General features: G+C 32.1%; 1 protein-coding gene across 1 annotated transcript; it reads left to right on the top strand.

The window, feature by feature from the left end:
• The first annotated feature begins 154 nt into the window (after positions 1-154).
• On the top strand, positions 155-5,760 carry LOC149538099 (uncharacterized). Its single transcript, XM_089802419.1, has 9 exons — positions 155-380; positions 1,708-2,506; positions 2,747-2,829; positions 3,069-3,077; positions 3,236-3,324; positions 3,441-3,514; positions 3,911-3,961; positions 4,093-4,169; positions 4,524-5,760. Exons 1-9 carry the CDS (start codon positions 155-157, stop codon positions 5,381-5,383), a joined length of 2,268 nt encoding a protein of 755 aa, XP_089658545.1. The 3' UTR covers positions 5,384-5,760.
• Positions 5,761-21,984: the final 16,224 nt, after the last annotated feature.

Raw genomic sequence — 21,984 nt, 5'->3', positions numbered from 1 at the left:
GGTTTCGTTATATGTATGGTTGTTTGGTTCCAATCAAGGAGGTTTAATAGGGTATATAGGTATTGTAGATCAGTAATTTTGGTTGTTGGGTGTTTGGAGAATGGGATCTATGAATAATTGGTTAGCATTTTCCTTGGCTTCTCATTTGGATAACATGCAAGGACAAGGACAACACTGCCCAAACCAGTCTGGAGTGGATGCAAGTAATATGATCCTTAATAACTTTTCTCAGCCTGATGTTAATGGCTATGGCAGTTGCAGTTCCACTGGTTTTGAGCTCCCTTCAAACACAAGTAGCCAATCTTTGGACATGGGCTCATTGAGGTCTGATAATGGGTCCTTGTGCCTTTTTGAGGCTATCAATCGAACCCATAATACAGGTATTTATATATATGGTTTTGATTGTTTTTACATATATTATTTTGATTCAATGGTGATTTTTATGGCGGTCTTATCATCTCAGAATAGTCTTGTACAGTGAAGGGTCCTATCTATAAATGGATATATGCTTCATTTTATGGGTATGACTCTTTGTAGGATATGGTAGGACAAGCTATTGTTAGGTTTATTTTTATTTGATCATTGAGTAGCTATAGGTGACTGTTCTAATGGGCGTAGCTATACTGTTATACAAAGATTTGATAAATTTTCAAATATTTAATCATTGAATATGATAGTACGGGCGATGTAACATGTTTTCAAGCTCGTATTTTGATCTATAGGTAGCTGTAACTGATTTCTCTTATGGGTGTGACTACATATTTATACAATGACTCGATTTCCTACAAAAGTCTTCATAGTCTCATTTTGATTTAACATACTATGTACTACCTAGTGCAGGCAAAATGACAGGAATTTAGGTTTGTGATTTTGATCTATACGTTGATTTATGGTGTGTAGCTGCACTGTTATGCGGCGATTTTATTTTATTCAAAAGTTTTAAAATCTTATGAATAGGATTTTTCATAAGATGCCTTTCGGTACAAACAATGTGATGTGTTTCAGGTTTATGTTTTTCTGTATCTATTGATGCTATTCTGGCTGCATCTGCACTATGATTTACTGCAAACGGTGTGGAATGCTATTTTTGCGTTTCACATATGGGTTGTTACTAGAATGCTGAATGAAATATTGTGTCAATGGTATAAGGGTTTCAATACCGAAACGCTTAATTGATGGATTAGGGTTATGTTCCAGAAACTATTATAATGCTCCCAGTTCCTTGAAAAAAGTCTTTTTGTCACCTGCATCTAGGGTTCATGTATTTCGTCGTTAATTATTTCGCTGGATCGGATTTGTCTCGACTCTGATTAAAGATCTATAGATGCTATTATAGTCATCATACATTTGCATGAACAGGCCTTGATCTTTAGCTAATAGAAAACCTAACTCATTGTACAACTACAGACAATTAAACTGATTTTCTTTTCTTGTTTGAATACCGTGAACATGTATAGGACTCATAATCCATATGTAGTTCTACAGTGCAACTGTCTCTTATACTTTTGTTGCACGGGATGATTTATCTATGTTGGCACAAAACCTTGTAAATTTCCATGTGGGTCATTGATCATCATTACTGGTCTTAGGAATGCCCGTACATTTCAATGATGATAATTAACTATTAGAACTGAGTTGATAGAAAAAGGGTTGTGTTCAGTACCTAAACAAATGGATCCTAATGCTTGTTTTGCACTGTACTAGCAGAATGGCATCAGAAGAGCTTGAACTGTCAGCCAGAAGCGGTGAAAACTGAAATAATGACCAATGTCAACAATGATGATCAGAAACGCCCTAAGCTAGAAGATTTCTTGGGAGGGTCATTTGTGGGTGTTCATTTTTCTGAGGAATCAGAAGCTCATAACATGCACACCTCAGAGCTGGATCAGATATATGGAAAAGCTCCTGTGTACAGCAGAGATTCAGATCACGGCTCAGCCATGAAAACTAACATTGTGGGAGATCATGTGCACATCAATGGAGCCTCAGATTTGACCACTGATTCATCTAAGAACTCTCAGGATCTGTCTGACCAAGCTCATGCTTCTTCTGCAATGCAAGACTTATACAATAACAGTGGGGAGGCCTACAACATGTTTTCTGACTGCAGCCTCCAACTCTCTCAGAGTTCAGTAAACAACAACAATAATATGTATGAGCTCTCAGATTTCAAGACATGGTTGAGAAGCCAGTCATCTGAAGAAGTCAAGTTGAACAATAATGGCAACAGTTTTCCCACTAGTAGTGCTCCAGCTGAGACAGAAGCCATTGCAAGTAAAGGTTGTTTTGCTTTGGCTGTGCCTGCAACTACTCAGTCCAAGTCTCCCTCAGGAGCTCTTGCAAGTACTACTTCTCAGAAGGACAATTCTAATAAAGATATAAGCCCCTCATCTGAGAGCAAGAAAAGAAGTCTGGATCAGGCAATTGTACCAGTGGATCAACCCGCGGCAAAGAAATCCCTTGATACATTTGGGCAAAGAACTTCAATCTACCGTGGAGTCACCAGGTAATTAAATATATCATATATACAAGGTTTCGTATGTTGTGCTGTTTTGAAGACTAACTGATCCTTGATCGTGGATACTGTAAACAGTATTTTTAGGTTTGTCCATATTTTTATGTGTTATATGGTATTCTGACACAGTTAATCCTTGGCGCTAAGATGGTGTTGTAAACAACCTTAAATAGAATGGAAACAATGATATTAAGCTGGTTTTTATAAGGTAGTTTCTTGGCACCATTGCAGGCATAGATGGACAGGGAGATATGAAGCTCATCTCTGGGATAACAGCTGCAGAAGGGATGGCCAGACCCGAAAGGGCAGGCAAGGTGAGTATTGAGAATCTAAATGGGCATTTTGAATTGGGTTTGATGACCTTTGTAAGGATTTAATTATTTCCTGAATCAATTTTCCTTTTTCGGACACTTATTTGATCTAGGGGTCAGTTCTAGAGGGCTATTTTAATTTGCTTTGTCAAACTTTATAATTTTTATGTAAACTGATCATAATAATGTTTGTTTGTCATTTTGATCATGAATTCTGGACAAATTGTTCAAATCTTCTACAGTGTATTTGGGTGAGTAGATATCTTCCTGACTGGTTTTGTCATCTATTAATGGCCTGAAGTCTAGCTTCTCTTTGGTTTTGCTAGTTACCTTTGGTTATTTTCTTTATTTCACTCTACAAAATTTGGGTTATTCTGAGATTGAATTGATGGTTGAAATTTAAATCCAGGTGGTTATGACAAGGAAGATAAAGCAGCCAGAGCTTATGATCTGGCAGCTCTCAAATATTGGGGTCCATCCACCACAACAAATTTTCCCGTATGACACAAATTTACTTTCTTGTTATTTGCATTGTGGTTTCAGCACAATTTATATATGTACTGTACTTATATGTATCATAGTTTTAATGTTGGTTTTGCCAATGTCCAATGCAGATTGCCAATTACGAGAAGGAGCTGGAAGACATGAAACATATGTCCAGGCAAGAATACGTTGCTTCTCTCAGAAGGTACCGATTTGACTTTCCTTACATTTAACTTTTGTGAATGTAATTGCAGTGCAATAGAGATTTTGTATGTAGTTGAAGTTGTGTGATGGCAATGTATACATTAATCATAACAAGAAGAAAAAAGGCTTTCATTTTGATGAAATCGATTGACTCGTTATTTGTTGTTCCTGGGCGAAAACCCTAACAGCACATTAAAGAGAAAATCTTATTTCTAATTTCCAATGTAGCATATTACACTAGTTTGGAATTTCCTTGAATTCATAATATAATAAAGGCGTTAATAGGTAGTTCTTGATTTTGCCAAAAGAGCTTATGTTAGACCACAAAATTTATTTTGCTACAAGTTTTATTCCATTCCTGTTAACCGTAGGCATTAACAAATAGTTAATTTCACAGGAAAAGCAGTGGGTTTTCCAGAGGTGCATCTATTTACCGTGGAGTAACAAGGTTTGTTTTTAATCGAATTAGAATTTTTCAGTTCTCTAAAGCATTTAGAATCTGAGTGTCGATACTGAGTTTAAAACAACTTTACAAAATGTTATTTCATGAAACAGTGTGCATTTGTGAATCTATTGCAGACACCATCAACATGGCAGGTGGCAAGCTCGGATTGGAAGAGTTGCTGGCAATAAAGATTTGTATCTTGGAACATTTAGTGAGTACACTATTCCCATTGTGCTGTGTAACATAGAATGTAAATACATGAATCTTTTTCTTCTTTAGCATAGTAGGTTGAACAAAAGTGACATGTAGTAGAATGCATAAAAATGTGAGATCCTGGGATAAACAACTAAGTGACTTTGTAATATTTTACAATGATGCATTCATAGATAGAAAAGTACTGTTTACTGATCATTTATCTCTGGATTATAGATATGACTAAATAACCATTTCTTAGGTGGCCTTTGGAAACCCTAAATTTCTATTGGTTGACATTAAAATCTTCAAAGAACATGGAAACAATGGGCTATAACACGGAATGAATTGCATTGACTGTTTGGATTTACAGGTACACAAGAAGAGGCAGCTGAGGCGTATGACATTGCTGCCATTAAATTCCGGGGCCTCAATGCTGTCACAAACTTTGACATGAGCAGGTACGATGTGAAGAGCATTATAAACAGTGCACTGCCCATTGGAGGACTTGCAAAGCGCATCAAAGAGGCAGAATCAGCTCATCTTGAGAGGACTGTGGAGGGACCCAGAATTGTTCATGATGAGGACAGCACATTGAGCTCCCAAACACATGATACTGTAAGCTATGGAAATGCCTCTGCTGCAGCTAAAGCTGCACATGAATGGCCTCTTCTGGCTTTTCAGCAGCAAACAAACCCATCAATGGCAGCAGCATATCAGCAAAGAGGCCTATGGTGGAAACAGGCAAATGACAACCAAACACAGCAAGATTATCAATTACAGTTGCATCAGAAGTATCTTCACCCATCCATGTTAGCAGCCAATGGCACTGTTTTGCACAATCTCATGGGCTTGGAGTCTGCAGAAGCCAATAGCTCAACTGCTGAGATCTACAATGACATCTCAAACACTTTAGCAGCAAATGGGTTGATGATGCAAAACTCTTCTGTAACACAATCTGCCAATTCATCAGTTGTTTCTGCCACCCACTTCAGTGACAATTCAGAAGGATCAGTTGCTTCCAAAGCTGGATCGACCTATGAAAACATGATGTCTATAGATCCATCAGGAAGAGGCCTATACTATTTGACTCAGCAGCAGCTTGGAAGAGTTGGGTATGAGAATCTAACGTGCAACAACAACTGGATGACACCTTCTCTTCAGACTTTGGGATCTAAACCTAATCTAGCAATATGTCATGCTCCTGTTTTTACTGTTTGGAGTGACACATAGTAATGTAGGTCACTGATCATGACACATTCTTAGTACATACTAATTTAATATATTGTTATTGCTTACTTAATATGCGGAAGTATAGTGAAATCTAACACCTTAGACCCTTATTTTGACAATTTTTGAAAGGGTCTAAGGCCTTCTACTTACTGGTTATATGGAGGTCTACAAGAGCTTTACCTTCACTTGTTAGCAACAAGGCTTTTGAAATCAGGAAGTGAATGTTTGTTGTAGCTCATAAGAAGTCCTCCAGAGCCACAAGTTTACCATGGGTGGCTTCCTGCTTCTTTTTGTATATTCAAATACTTGATATACTAATAAAGTACTTTCTCCCTTCAACGCAATCACAGTAAAAGGGAGACCAAAACTTTTCACTATACTAGACTACTTCATGTCAATTGCAGTGCATTTTGAACAGGTACTAAAGCAATATTTTATCGTATTGGATTGTTTTCAGTCTTTAAAATGAGATATAATATATCTCTAATTCTCTAACATATATCATATATATCACTTCAGTAGTAGAGAGAAAATTTAATTAATGTTTAACTTGTGTAAAGAGAGATTGAATTTTATTATTGTATTTATAAATGGTATTTGAAACTCATTATAGACCAGATTAATGATTAATCTATGAAGAGGTCTATGGCAATCTTGAATGTGTTTCTTTTCATATTATAATTGAGATATTTATTACTGGGGAGATTAATTGCTAGAGTTGTAAGCATGAGATGTAGCCGCACCTTAAATTCAAAGTTCTATGTACAATGACATATTTGTTATAGTTTATCTATTCTTATTTATTTATGGTCTTAAGTCAACATTATAGGAGGCTGAGAACATGGTCTTCTTATTCAAAATAGTTTTTTAGAAGTTCATTTATTTTAATGTGCAAAGGTTTTAATGACAAAATAATAATGAAATCAGAGAATAATGAAATTAGGGAATAGATATCTTGGCTCTTAGTAAAAGAGATCTCATGATAAAGCACAAGTAGAAAAAATTGTTCGTGTTCACGAATTTTGTGCCTCTATTAGGTAGCCTTGCTCTCATGTCTAATAATGATAATAATAATCCTAACCCTTTATTCCAATTCCATCCTTGGGACTTATTCACCACATTCATTTCACATATCTTGATGCCATAATACATTTATCTTGATCTCATCGATCGATATTAGGGATTACATAAGATTTCCTTCAGAATAGTCAAAATAGTGTTTGACCACTTTCAAACTTCTCGAATCTTCTTCCTAAGCACTTTGGTCACCAACTACCACCTCAACATATCTTTGATGACTAAGACACGTCATCGTAACATTCTCTCACTAGACTACTGTACCAATCACTGATAATCTATTTGAGATTGGTAGCTTATGGGCATGGTTTTTTCATTCTCTAACTTCATCTGCTTCTATGATGCTCACTCACCTTTCATCATTTTGATCATGTAATGATGTACCTATGATCACACCACTTGATTCTTATTTCATACCGATCGCCACCATAATAAGCTTACACTTTAAGTCTTGTTGTCTATTAGCCACTAGACTTAGCTATTTACCCTTGTGATGATCTGGATAACTGCTTACCAATAATCTTCTTAGCCTATCGATCTGTCCACTAAATTTCTGTGAGAACCAAATCCATCACTTCATCTAATTTGGATAACTGCTTACCAATGATCTTCTTAGCCTATCGATCTCTCCACTCAATTTTTGTGAGAACCAAATCCATCATTGCATCTAACCAATTCACTAATTTGATCGCTGCTCATCATAATTTCAACAATCCCCCTTGAGCATTGATGAAAATTTTAATTGTGAAAATAGGTAAGGTAACTTGTCAAAACCACTCTCCATTGATTAGAGAAAAACTCACCCTAACACAATATACCACTCAACTAAACATATTCTCCTTTTCTACCTTGAATTTTCACATGCCACTTCTACTTTTCTCCTACTTTTGTCAAAAATGACAAAGGTAACTGACTACACTCCCCCTTTTCTTTAACTTACATCCTATCAATTACCTTGTTAAAGTTTGTGTTGGCTGAGTCCAGTGACCTTTCCCATGATCTATTCAAACTAGTCATGGAAATGATTGACATTCAATGAAGATATGCTTTCATCTCTTCCATAGAGTCCAAGGTACTCATGTTTGGTAATCTAATTAGGATTTCTTCAGTCATAAAACTTTGCTACATGACTTCAATTGTATGGGCCAAATAGGATCGTAGCTCCAATGGAGTGATTACCCTCTTCCCCCTGTCATCTCTACACTGCCTCACTTTATGTGTGACTGTTTTCAAGTTGGAACTGAACTCTACTATAGAGATTGTAATAGGGTTGAATTTTTCAACCAATGCATCTAAGTTCTTTTGTGCTTCTCTAGTATTCTTCCTCATTAGTGAAATATGATAATTTTGACACTTTTGTCAGTAGCTAACGAAATTTGTTTAAAGTATCATTTATCTGACCTAGTAACTATCCAATTTTTTTCCTATCTCTTCCTATGGTTCACATTAACTTTTCACCTTTTTTCTTTACATGTAATTATTATTTGCTAGATTCATAGTTGTAATCTCCAATTTACATATTTTTCCTACTATTGCCTTGATCATGAAATGCCTCTGATCAATAATTTTTTCCTTAGGGTTGTGCACTACATGAGGAACAAGATGTGCAAGTATATAATTGGTAGTCTTCAATACTCATTCTTTATTATTCTTAGCTCTCAACTTATCTTTGTTTTCTTCCTTTTTCTTTATCTTTTCTGATAGTACAAATAACTCCTTAGGTCTCATTCCTACAATGTCCATAGTAGTTCGGGCATCTCTTCTTCATATTCCTCTTATTCTTTTATTGGGCTAGCTTCTATGATGGATTTTATCCTCTTTTCTCCAATTTCCTCTCCTAAACTCACCTTCCTCTTAATAGTCACCAGTTTTTCCTTTGTCTTTTTCTCTTCTTCCTTATCTACCCAACTGCTGGTTGTACTATTTGAACCTTAGGTGTGTGGTCCACCTCTTCATATGCCATGTCTTCCTTAATCACTATCTCTACATCGATTCTTCCAACCTCTTATGTTGAATGTCATGGGCTTGTTTGGGTGTGATAGTTATCACTTCTCCAATTATCTTAGCTACATGGACTTGTTTGGGTGTGATAGTTATCACTTCTCCAATTATCTCAGCTAGAGTAGTAGTCTAGACCAAAACTTGTTCTTCACCTTTCCTTTGTTGTTCAATTGCTTCTTTTTCTCTTTCGTTTTGATTTTGCATGATCTTCTTTCATATCTCTCTTATTTCATCAAGAATATTTTGTGTATCTCCTATTATTATCCTTGATTATCTCTCTTTCACCATTATCTTGATTTATTAAACATCCAAATTGGGTGTTACTTGCATTAGTTCTCTTTCCATGATTTCTCTTTTCATTGCAAGTATAACACTCCATCTTGCATCAACCAACTAATAAATTTGCTTTAGTAATATGCTGCATAGTTCACTAGGTCTCTAACAAAACTCAAGTGGATACTAAATATGATTACTTCTTCTAGCTTCTTCTTGTCCTTGTCACTATATAATTGATATCTTCTGGTCATAGTTCCCATTCTACAAATATTCGTTATATCCTTAGCAATGAAGTCTATTGTTGGTGTAGTCTTCTTACCACTCTCCATAAAATGTTTGACTTCCTTATTAGACTCTATTCTTTCTTCCTTCTCTTTCTCAACATCATTTTTCTTACTTTTTTCTTTTGTATTTCCTCTACTTTTCAATTCCTTCTTCTTCTTGGATCATTTAGCTTATCTTAAAAATCTCAAAGATTTTAGAGATAAGTTAATAGTTTTGATAGATAAATGTTGCAAAACCAAAGTAATCAATGGGAAAACTATAAATAGAATTTTAGATGAATCTCATTTGAAAAATAAATCATATTTTACAATGAAGGAACAATACGATCTTATGTAAAACCCCATAGAAGAAGCATCAGCCAAACTTCGGAAAAATCTAGTTGAGAGAAAAGTATTGAAGGATTCAAAACCAAAACATTTCAAATTTTGTTGATTTATATCTAACCATAATAATAGGGTCTATGGAGGATGAGATATATTTTAGTGCTTTGGGGTCCTAAAGTCAAAGGTAAGAAAAAAACTAGAGAAGAATTTGGAGAATTTATTGAGGCTATATACATCCATATATGAAGTTAGTGATTCTCTTCATGAAAGGGCACTAAATTTGTAGATTAAGAAATTCCAAAGAAGAGGGTTGGGAAACATTTCAAACAATGAAATCAATAACTCAATTAATGGTATTGGTAGCATTAATTTTGAAGGTGAGGATCTTGAGATGCAGGTAAGCAAAGGTATGTAGACTGAAGAAAACATAGAGCATAAGAAGGACTCTTTGAATGAGGAATAAAAAGATTTGGATGAATAGATGTGGAAACTCTAATAGTTATGGTATGACAACTCTGAAATTTATTACTTATTAGTAATTACTATATTTTACTTTCTCAAATTTGGACATTATTCTCTGTATCTCATCATCTATCATGCATAATAAGTTATATAATATTCTAAATATCTAATCTCAAAAAAAATATACATTTTATGTTAGATAATTTCATGAATCATTCAACTTTTACAATTATTACTGATTTTTATTTGCATTATTCAACTCATATGATACATTGTTATGGTACAATCCTTGTAGTTTTTAAATAATTTTATTAAAATATAGTAATTCATATGTTAAATTCATATTAATTGTTATTACTTTATTTACACATGATAATAGATACAATTCAATGAATTTATTTTGCAAAAGTTTAATTTCAATACCCAATTTCATAACCATAAGCTATAAGTTTACAACCATTGGATTTAACAAACTACCCTGAATCCCCTTTTATAGAATTAAGGTAGCAACAAAATATTTTGGTCAATTTTCCTCATGGGAAGAGTAGCATCAAATTTAGTATCACAAATAATTTTACATTTGATTGTTTTCTTCAACAAATTGACATTTGGATTCTTCTATGCTTATCATGTTCAAGAAATAAAGTACACACTTTTAGCTCATATCAAACCATTGGAAATACAAATAAAATATACACTATAAAGATGAATAAATGACTTTCAAAGTTTTACATACTCTAATTGATCACATACAAGATGATTTTGTCATCTCTTTTAGAATGTTCAATTGTTCTTCATCTAGAATTTGAAGATTTGTTTTGTTATACTAAATGACTTACAACTTTTCCATAAATCCATATTTCTTTCTAAATATTTACATGAAATCAATGCCACATTTGATAGTGCATTCATACTTTCCAATGATTTGATGTAATTCACAATGCCTTCATGAGTTGTGTCATACTAAAACTTGACTACTTCATACCTCATTTTCTCCTCAAACTCTTTTAGGTAAGCTTCCCTTCCAATGAATTTTGTTGATGAGTTACTAGGGAAAGGAGTCAAAAAACCAAAAATTATCATTGATTTTGTTTGGTCATTCATCTTGGTGATATTTCTCACAAATGATTTTGCATATTCCTCTCTTTCCCTTATTCTTTGACATTTTTGCATGATAGATTTTATCTTAAATATTTTTGGATGAACACAGTCAAGAATTCTGTTGCTTTCCAAATACCTATCTCTATGTGTGTTGATCATGTTTATAACATATCTTATAGTATTTTCAATCTCAAAAAGGTATTTGTTCCTCTAAACTTTCTCTTTGGTCTAACACTTCCATGCAATTTAAACCAAGCACACAACTAATCAACATTTTCCATAATATTTTCCCACATATTTTATTCAATTTTATGGACTGAATTTTTAATTTTGTCATTTGAATTACTCAACTTGTTTTTGTAGGTTGTGATTATTTTATTTTCCTTTTGTATCTAGGTAGAATCAAGAAGTTGGGTCTCAAATCCATGGAAGTTCGTAGATTGAAATCATACTCTTTTAGAAATGGGCACCAATTTTTTAAAAATAGGCACCCATATTAGGCTTGGATGCACCCATTTCTTACATTAGGTAGGATTTTTTTCTCCTACCTCAGATTTCAGTTCAGGATAGGCTTGGTGAGACCAAGCCTTTGACCTCTCAAGATTTTGCTAAGACATTAAAATGATAAATTCAAGCCTTGCCATAATTTTTAGAGGGTCATCCCGATCACAATTTTTCACAAAACAAAAACCCATTAGAGTTCTCATTGTCCTGATTCCAGAGATTTAAATATTATGGTGTTATGATTTTATTTACTATTTTTGCATAGTTTTTTAATCAAAGGTGGTACCTAAATGTATAATAGCAAGGTTCACTAAAATTTTAATAATTTTTTTATTTTACAATTTTTTTTAAATTAATTTATATGTCATCAATCTACATAAAATTCTTTTGAAGTTAATTTTTTTTGATAAAAGTGAAATTTTGATCAAATTTGTTGGAAATAATCAAGACTAGATAGGTTACTGAGAGGGGAGGGGTGAATCATCAACCTCAAAACTTTTGAAAAATTGAGCACTTAATAACATAATCCAATTATCATCAATAGATCTAATCTACTGCATGCATGAGAAACTGAAAGCATAAAACACTTTGAAAACAATATTTGGTGACCTAGAAGCCTTCCAAATAGAGAGTAAAACTAGGGTGGGGATCATACCCACAAAACTTCAATATAAAGTTAGCTTGTTAAGGCTTACAATGATCACTTCTGATGATTTTCCCTGTTAGGAGCAATTAGGATTGCTAGGTCCACCTTGTTAGAGGTTTTATAAACATACAATGAAGTATGCTCTTGGTAAATAGATTTAAAGAAAGACTGCTAAGTCTACCCTGTTAAAGGATTTGAAGCTGATTCACCTATTAGGATGAAATAATAGATTTGACTTACAACTGAATTGCTGATTAAGATCCTTGCAATACTGATCACCTCTATGTGATGGATGTAACTTGACTGCTCTTGATTAGACCTTGCAATAATTTGCTGTTGATTCACCTTTTCATGCTTTTCATTTCATTCACATTCACTCTTCTCAAAATCACTTCAAAAAATTACACTTGGGTATGATACAATACATTACATATATACCAACCCAATTAACATAATTACAAGGTTGGCCAATACACAAGTTAACACCAATATTATTGAGTCAGCCCAAATGTAAAAACTCAGGTTCTAAAACTAACTTGGTGGATTTCTGATACACAACATCCACTATAATTACTTGGCATTTTCATGCACTTGGTAGAAGTAGAGGCTCGGTCCATACTAATCACTTCAACATAGCTTCAAACTAGGTTAACACTGGTGACTCAGTAGATACTGTGTCACATGGTAGAAACTAAAATCCATGTTTACCATGTCTGCACTCGGTAAACACTAACTTTACATTACAAGAACTGATGACTCGGTAGACACTATGAAGCTTGGTAACCATTGAACCACTCAGTACAAACTGAACTACTGGGTCTAAACTGCTGGACTTCACTCTACTTGAATTCACTTGGTAACCACTAGAATGCTCGATATGAACTGTGAAACTTGGTAACCACTAAATACTTAACAAAGAGCTTGGTAACCATACAAAGTCTGAATAAGTGTTGTCACTAATAAAAAATATGACTTAATGCCAACACAAATTATGGTGTTTGTACATGAGAGGTTTTAAAATTTACCTTTACAGCCAATTTAAAATTAACAATAATAAAATTATTGAATAAAAAATTAAGGAAAAATATTTTCATGAATCTTTGGTATGTTAGGTAACTTCCTTTAAAAGGATTTACAAAAATTTCTTTTATTTGTGTCAAATTATGGTGTTCATGCACGAGTGTTGCATGGTCTTGAAACATGTATTTTGAAAAAGTGGTTTTTAAAGATCCATACCAAAAATGAAATCTATCATATTCAAAAAGTAGATTTTGAGCACTACAATTTTTATTTCTAATTTTTTTTTTATTCAATCTCTAAATGCCTTGAATTTTGACATCAATCAACAAGAAATTTCAAAAATAGGAAAAACACTTCCACTTTTTTCCCAAAAGTGAGACCCAACTTCTTGCACTTACCCATCTCTTGCACCAATTGTGATAACTAATTTTCACTTGATTCTTTATTTTCTCCTTTATTCCTCCTCACTAGTGTTCTTTTTCTCTCTTAGTCTCTAATTTATTATCTAAACTAGTATTTTCCTGTGTAGTAGAATCCATCTTTTCATTGATTTCTTACAATTTATCTCTCAGATCTTCCAATTTTATTTTTCTTCCACATTTACACTATTAAATTTTTATTGCTCCTTCACCTTGTTGAGTTCTACTTCTCTCTCCATATTTACATTACTTGGTTTCGTGTTTATTTCTTCTAATTATTCCCTCAAAATTTTCATTTATACCAGCATATTTTCTTGTTTTTAATTCTTGAGAGGAATTTTTTAAAATTCTTTTCTCAATATATTTACACCTATTATCTATTGCTTTCTTCTTTGCCTTCTTCTTTGTCAGGTTCTCTTGTAACTTTCCAAATGCCTTCTCTAGTCTTTTTTTATCTTTATCCTACTCTCTCTACCTTGAATAATAAGCTGTAGACCATGACTTTTGTCATTTTATCCACACTGACTTTGTCCACATTTCTTTTTATTACTTTGGGTAAATCCATTGATAGGGTGCTAACATAAAAATCAACTTGATTTATCTTAATTTGTGGTGGATTATTATCTCTCAGTGGGGGAACAATAACCATGAACTTCAACATTTCTTTATTTAGGCCATATATGGGAAATAATGTACACAATGCAAGTTTTTGCAAAATGAGATGTGACTTGTACATCCCTCATCAATGACTTATTATTTTGTTTATTCATTTTTTTTTGGTTTCTTGAATTTTTTAACAAAAGATCATTGAAATGAAAATATAAGTTTGTTAACATAACATGTTGTTGGCAGGGAGAAAGAGAACTTGCATCATTGTTCTTGCCTCCACCTATGCCAATAAGTGGATTTTTTGGACTATCCTAAGGGTTTTCTCTTGAAGGAACTAGAGTTGGAGTTGGATTAGCTATGGGAATCATGGTATTTTTAGTGGCTAATATTCACCAGTTGGCTGATTCTAAAAAAAACTAACTGGTAATTTGGCTAATAATTTAATATATAATACAACCTAAATCGTCATATTTTTATAAAATTTACATCTAAAATATTTAAAATTGCTTAATAATTTATTTTATTGAAAATCCTAAACTCAAAGATTGTCACAATATTCAATACATGATTAGAATTGATTCACCTAAATATTATATATTATTGGAGGAATTAAAATTAATTTATCATTAACTATCATATTTATTAGTTACTTTAGGGATATATCACCAATATTTAGTTTTAACTATTCATTTAAAATATAATGTAATGATCCTCATAATATTTCATGAGGTAAAAAAATTTTCAGTTTTGATTTGTAATATTTCATTGTGATTAATGAACTTTTATTATTATTGAGATTCACCAATATTTTCTACACAAAAATTATAATTGCTAAATAATCACCAATATAAATAATATTTCAAACAAAAAAATTGAGAGATTTACCAATAGAAATAATTTTTTTTTTCAAAATAATGAAAGATTTGCCAATATTTTATATCTTTTTTTGGAAGGGGGTTTCTTAAAGTTTACCTTGGACTAGAGATTGTTGGACTCACCATTGGAAATTTATCCATGAAATTTACTTCTTTGCACTACATTGTTGGATAAGATCCCATATATTCTTTGTGTCCCTTTTAGACTAGTAGAACTACCCATTTCATCCCCACATGTGGTAGTGGAAGTGGCACTTGGTTCAGATGAAATCTCAGGGTTTCAAAAAAGTAGAGTTGGAATTATAGATGGGATGAATAATGTTGGAATAGATTTTTGGTAAGTTACATGTAAGGTATTGAGAGGGTGGGGTGTGATGTGGGGGGTGAATCAATACTACACAAAACTTGTTTTTAAACACTTTTCATAATGCCAATCAATAAATTAGTAATCAATTTTATTGAGAATTCATATTGTAACCAATAGATTTACCAATAGGCTTTGTATTGATATTATTTATAGAAATGTAAATTAAAGTATATAAAACAAACATCAAACTTATAAACACATAACACAATATTTTGGTCTTACATAAAACCTTTGGTTAGAGAAAAAAATTATGATGGGGATTATACCCACAATTCATCACTACAATAATAAAGTTCCATGTTAAGAGCTTGCAATATCGTCATCTTCTAAATGACTACACAATGTTAAATGTGTCTAATACCCTATTATAAGTATCAATAATCTTGTCAAATACTATTTTGTTAAGATATTTAATCCCACTAACATAGTGTTCAACTTGTTGAAGGTTTTACAAAATCTAGAAACAAAAATTCCTTAGTCCTGTTAAAACCATCTTATTAAATGATTTAAAAATATTTTTGAGAAAATTTTTAAAGTATAAGAAACAAAAAATTTGACCTATACTAACATCCCTTTCCTTCTTCATAGGTTTTCTTTGTTCTACACTTTCTTCTCTTCCTTCTACTAGCTTGTTTTTCTTCATTATGACAATTTTCTATATTGCCTTCCTAATGCAAGTCACTGTTCTATACACATGCATTTTTTTCATCACTCTTTCTTCACTTATTCATTACTCTCTCTTTTTCTTTCCTTTTTTCTTTTTCACTTATATCCTTTTCCAATTTCATAACCTAATTACTATTTCTCAATGTTTCTAACATAAATCATTTATACCTTTTCCTTGGTTTGTCTAATAAGCTTCTTCATTTGTTGATAATCTCTAAGCTTTCCTATAGGGTTCCAAAACAACTTAAATCTTTCTAAGAACACTATGTCAATAGTGTCTCAATTGAGATCTTATGTTTAACTTTTTCCATTTTTTCCTTTTAATTAGCAATGACAACCTTCAAAATATTAACCATAGGGTTCTAGGATTTTGTCAAGTTATCAATCTCCCCCTTTTCTCTCACTTCTCCTTATTTATATTTCTTCTCCATACATTCTCTATCTATTTTTTTCTTCTACATACATTCTCTCCCTTATACTCTCCTTATCTTTACTTCTCCCCCTTTGGCAACAATACCAAAGTGAGAAAGCTATCTCTATCTTTAGGTATATGTTACTACTTTACATAAAATTTCATCAAAACTTTAACTCCATTCATCCATTAAAATTTAGATGCTAGTGTTGTGACTCTTTACCTATATTATGTTGTCAACAATATCTTCCTCTTTCATAAACTAAAGTATATTGAGGAGTATTTCCATCCTATTCAACTATTTTTGCATAAGACCCATATACAATTATAGTTGACATGACCCTTCAATGATGATTTTAATTTACTTAAAAATTAGCTCTAATAGTTCTGATCCTTCAATTACTGATTCCTTCAATTCTCTTTTCTTTATCTATAATGTTTCTGTAGCTTCTACTAACCTTTTTTGATTTGATATTTTCTACAACTTTGTCTTCAATTCATTGTTGGTATGCTGATTATTACTAATTATCTCTTTATATATTTGAAAATATTTATAGCTTGATTTATCCTTATCAATCATTACCTTAGGAAATAAATAGAAATTGTACTTATTGTTCTTTTTACAAGCACAAAATTCCTTGTTTATCTTCCATTCTATTTAATAGTTTAGTTCTTTCTTGTAGTCATTGGACATATCGTTTTCATTCTTCAGAACTTAGCTTTGTATAAATCATCTCAAAAATAGAAAAGTTTAGATCTGTTATTCAATCCTTACTCCTCATCATCTTTTTCTCTCTTCCATTTCTCTTGCACTATTTCTACTAATGTCATGTCTTGCATGGCATTCTAGCTACTTGGATGTCCAACAATTCTTCTCTGTCTTCTACAACTTTTGTTTTGTCTATGTCTATTCTTCTATTATAGCTATGATTTCCATTTCACTAGTAGTAGGGTCCTTCTTGGTGGATGGTGCATCTTCTTTGGTTTTACCTCCATAACTTTGATTTGAACTTTTTCTCTCTTTTCTTCTGATTGTTCATCTTCTTCAACTTCTTCTTTAGGCTCAACATTTGTGTGTGTTAATCGCATCTAATAATCACTTCCAATATTTGTAAATATTTCTTCTTTGTCTAGATCAATGTGTTCACTCTATTTTATTCTTTCATATAGTTCATACATTGGTATGATAGGTGTTGATTCTTCTATTGTAGCCTTTATAGGATGAAAGATTATGCTCCATAGTCTTAAACTATCTTTTTCAACATCTTCAACAAACCTGTTGAAGATGTTGATGGAAGATCAACCCCACAACTCCCAAGAATCACCTGCATGCAAACACCTATCATAGAAGAGAGAAGCAAAAAGTTATGGAGCTTGAAATTGCCAGATTGATAGATGAGACATTCTTGATGAGCAAAAAGAGAGATTGCTATTATCAAACAATATGTAGATCAAGTTATGGCCAGAAAACCACATGTAGATCAAAAAAGTGCTAGAAGGGAAAAATATATTTTACCACCTTAGAATCCATGCCAAAATGCCTCAAAAAGTGTGCCCACTAGTACCAAAAATTACCTTAGGACATGTGTCAATTTTGTACCAAAATTATCTTGATTTGCATACAAAAAATCTCGATCTGGGTACCAAAAAAATCTTTATTTGCATGGCCAAAAATCTCGATTTCTATTCCCTATAACTCTCAAATTTTATTCCAAAAATCATAAAATTGCCACCTTAGGGAATGCGCAAAATCTCAATTTGCGTATGAAAATTGAGAAAATTATTGCCTCAAGAAATGTGCCAAAATATCATATTTCAAACACAAAAATATCAATTTTCGCACAAAAATATCAATTTTTGCAAAAAAATATGAAAATTAATGTCCAAGAAAATGTGCCAAAAGAATAAAAATTCATCACCTTGAGAAACATGCCCAAGCTAGAAGCAATATTATTTTTTCTTAGATTGCAACTATTTCCAAATTAGACAAATTTTATATGAAAACATGGGTTTTTGGGTGCTATGAGCTCAACGGTGATGTCTATTTGGGCTCAAAGTGATACAAGAAATCAATGATCCCCTAGATTCAATACAAAATATCTCTAAAACAATGAAACCCTCTAAACGTAAAAGTACAAATCTGAAAGCCAAGCCAAACCTCTCATAAATAGAACATGGGCATGAAGACATGAAGCTCTAATACTATGTTGAAGTTGATGAAAGATTAACCCCATAGCTCCCAAGAATCACTTGCATGCAAATACCTGTCATAGAAGAGAGAAGCAAAAAGTTAAGAGGCTAAAATTGCTAGATACATAGATGAGACATTCTTGATGAGAAAAATGAGAGATTGCTATTATCAAAAGTGAATTAATAAATTACAAAGAGAGATCATCCTTATAAAGGAGATCAAAACCCTAATAGGTAAATATCCTAGGTTGCATAATAATAATTAATAAAAGAATTAATTATTATATGCCTAAAGTTTAGCTTAAGTAAATTAGAGATAATTGACTTAATAATTAAATCAAAATAATTTAATTAATAAGGCAATATCTTATTACTCTAACAAAACCTACCATGATCTTCACTATTTTGTGCTTGATTAAAAATTTTCTTGCATCAATTTATACCAACCTATCAATGTCAGCAAGAGTTTCCTTTGGCTTTATTAGTATCTTGATGTTCTTTCTCCACTTTGCTTTTCCAATTCTTTTGCATTGTTCCATTTTAATAAAAATAAATGAAGTAACTTTTTGGAATATTTCATTTTAATGGACTTATAAATTAAGAAATATTTTGTACTAAAAACATTATTTCTTCTTCTACAATATTCTTCTCTTCTTTAGTTCATTTTTATATAGTTCAATTATGATATGTACACTAGTTCCTAAGTTTCTTATATTTTTTGCAAAGTCTTCTACAATTGTTTCTATTCTTTGTATTTGTTTTTTCATTGCTAGTTGAGGGTCATTCCTCCTTCTTTGTGTTCTAGGCCTTGCTCCTTTAGAAATTTCACTCATTCTTTTGGATGCCTATATAATTCTTGATAGTGTTTTCCTTCTCAGGCTGTGTTCAATAGCTCTTTAATATTTTTCCACCATGTTAGTGGTGCATCAATTGAATTTTGTCTACTACTTCCTTAACCTTTAGATTTATTTTCTTTAGATATTATTCTCTTATAAATTTGTTCACAGGTTCCATACTAATTAACCTCTACATTTATTTGTTCTCCTAAAAAATGTTCTATATCCAATATCTATTCTCCTTCAGTGACTTTGTAGCCAAATAATAATAGCCAAGATGTTCTTGGCTCCACTAATTTCACTAGGTATGAATGCATGCTAACTAGAAAGCTTAAAATTTTCTTGTATTTATCCACTAAATAAGATGGAATATGATTCCTTCTACTCACCTTCTCTTGAAATTATTTAAAGTAAAACGACATCAAAGTAGTGAAGTTCCTATCTAACCTTCCAATATACCTATTAATCTAGTGTACAATAGAATGTCTAAATGTCTAAATCACTATGCCAATTCTAGGAAAGTAATTTTGTACATAAAAAACTATACCCACCAGTAATGCACCATACCTACCAGTAATGCACCATACCTTAGTCCTTATTTCCTAGTTTTTCTCATATTCATCATTAGGTCATCTCTTGACAATTGTGCCAAATCAATCTACTTTCCTTCCATGATGGTTACATATGAAAATTATACAATTCCTCTTGGTACCTTGTCCAATTTCTTTACCTAATAAATATTGTATCTAATAATGATAGACACAAACTCTATCCATCTAACCATAATATTGTTCACAATAGAAGTGTTATGATCTTCTTTATATCCAACCAATCTACCAATTTGTAGTTTGGGGTCCATTTCCTTTATGCATTTATAGAAACTTTATGGTAGTAATGTAATAGATCCAATAATATCTATTTGTTTGTAATTTTCCATCCATAAATATTATCCATGTACCCTACTCAAATCAATTTTGATCCAATCTTCTTTAAAGTTCTTTAGCATATGTGCAATATGAGATAATCCATACTCATCATTTAAATGTGGTTCCTTTCCTTTGAAAAATTCCTCACATTTTAATCTTATCTCTCCATTTCCACTTTCAATTCTCTCTCTATCAATAATTTAATCACATCCCCAATCAACATTACTCTATTTAGTATTCTCAATGGGGATCCTAATTTAGCTATATCTTTTGGCTTCAACAAGCACAACTTAATATCCAAGTTCCTCTTTGTCTACTGATTAACAAATTTATATTTTTCCATAATGTTCTGTGATTGAATCCATTTTATAGCTCAAGATCTTTATATAAATTGAGTTTATGATTTGCAAACTAATAAGTATGTAGTTCGTAGAGTAGTTTCTTCTCTAGAATTGATCTTTCTCAGATGTGACTAGTTTATGAAAAATACTCTTTATATATATTGATGAATTATACAATAACTATTTTACCAAATCTTTTATTGCATGCTAACAATAACTAAAATAATAGACTTACCTTTTTAGTAACAAAATATTCATACTTATTTTAACTTTCATTATATCTTAGTATTCTAGTGTATAGTTCAATACTTATAGATTTGTGAGACCTTATGTATATGTGAGCTTGATAAATTTATATGTTCCTAAGAATTTACTAACATTCTTAGTTAGTAGATGAAGCACCAATTCCATTTGACAAATATTATTTACTTGTAGTTTTGTATTCTTCCTTTATGACACATATTTTCTTAATTTGTTCTCTTACTTGTTCTTTGTCCACAATGTTTTTCCCTTTTCCTTTCTAATCATTATTAGTGAAATATTGATACCTGAAGCTATAGGAAGAGTTCCCATACTATGAACATATATAACATGGTTTTCTAAGTGATTCCCATGGTCGAATAATATGTCTTTCCTTTAGTATTCAAGTTTCCCAAGTTTCCACATTTGTAGCACTTTGCAGTATCATTAACTTCAATTTCCTAATAGTACCCTATTTTACCATTTCTTGGTGATCTAGCTCTATAAACTTCATTTTTGTGATCATATTGATTGCACCTATGTAAATATCCATAAAAAATATTCTCAAATGTCTTGCAATAAGATTCAAACCTACACTAATGAGCTTTTTGACTAAATAAGTTACAATTATAAAAGTGACCTTTGAATGATATTCTTCTTGCATTAGTCTCTTGTTTGGATTTATAGATATTTTTTGTGTTTAACCATACATTCCAGAATAGTGATATATAAGGTCATGTTTCATCTCCCCTATTTCATCATCTTCAGACATTGGTTGTTCCAATTTTGAGGTTTCAAAATTCTCTTTTGTATTATTGTTGATGTATCCCAAATTCATAGTGTCCAACCATTCCTTTTATCTTATTAGGATTTTATCAAATTTCAGCATACTCTTTTCAAAAATTGTAAGTCTTATTTTCAATTCCTTGTCCACTTTTAGAATATTAGTTAGGCCATTTATAGATCATCAAATGCCTAAATTTCATTTCATTAACTTTCAGCGACTAGATCTTTTCCATCAATTG

The sequence above is a fragment of the Cupressus sempervirens genome, chromosome 9 (genome assembly GCF_028749045.1).
Source record: "Cupressus sempervirens isolate cs-2001-9-10 chromosome 9, ASM2874904v1, whole genome shotgun sequence".
NCBI classification, from domain to species: Eukaryota; Viridiplantae; Streptophyta; class Pinopsida; order Cupressales; family Cupressaceae; genus Cupressus; species Cupressus sempervirens.
Note: the sequence above shows the minus strand (reverse complement) of the source record. Positions and strands in the feature narration are given on the sequence as shown.

What these genes read in the sequence shown, in the direction of transcription:
- LOC149538099 (XM_089802419.1), top strand. Translation starts at nt 155, where the DNA reads ATGCAAGGACAAGGACAACACTGCCCAAACCAGTCTGGAGTGGATGCA. An exon ending in TACGTTGCTTCTCTCAGAAG is followed by an intron (nt 3,515 to 3,910) that starts GTACCGATTTGA and finishes TTAATTTCACAG; the next exon opens with GAAAAGCAGTGGGTTTTCCA. An exon ending in TTTGTATCTTGGAACATTTA is followed by an intron (nt 4,170 to 4,523) that starts GTGAGTACACTA and finishes TTGGATTTACAG; the next exon opens with GTACACAAGAAGAGGCAGCT.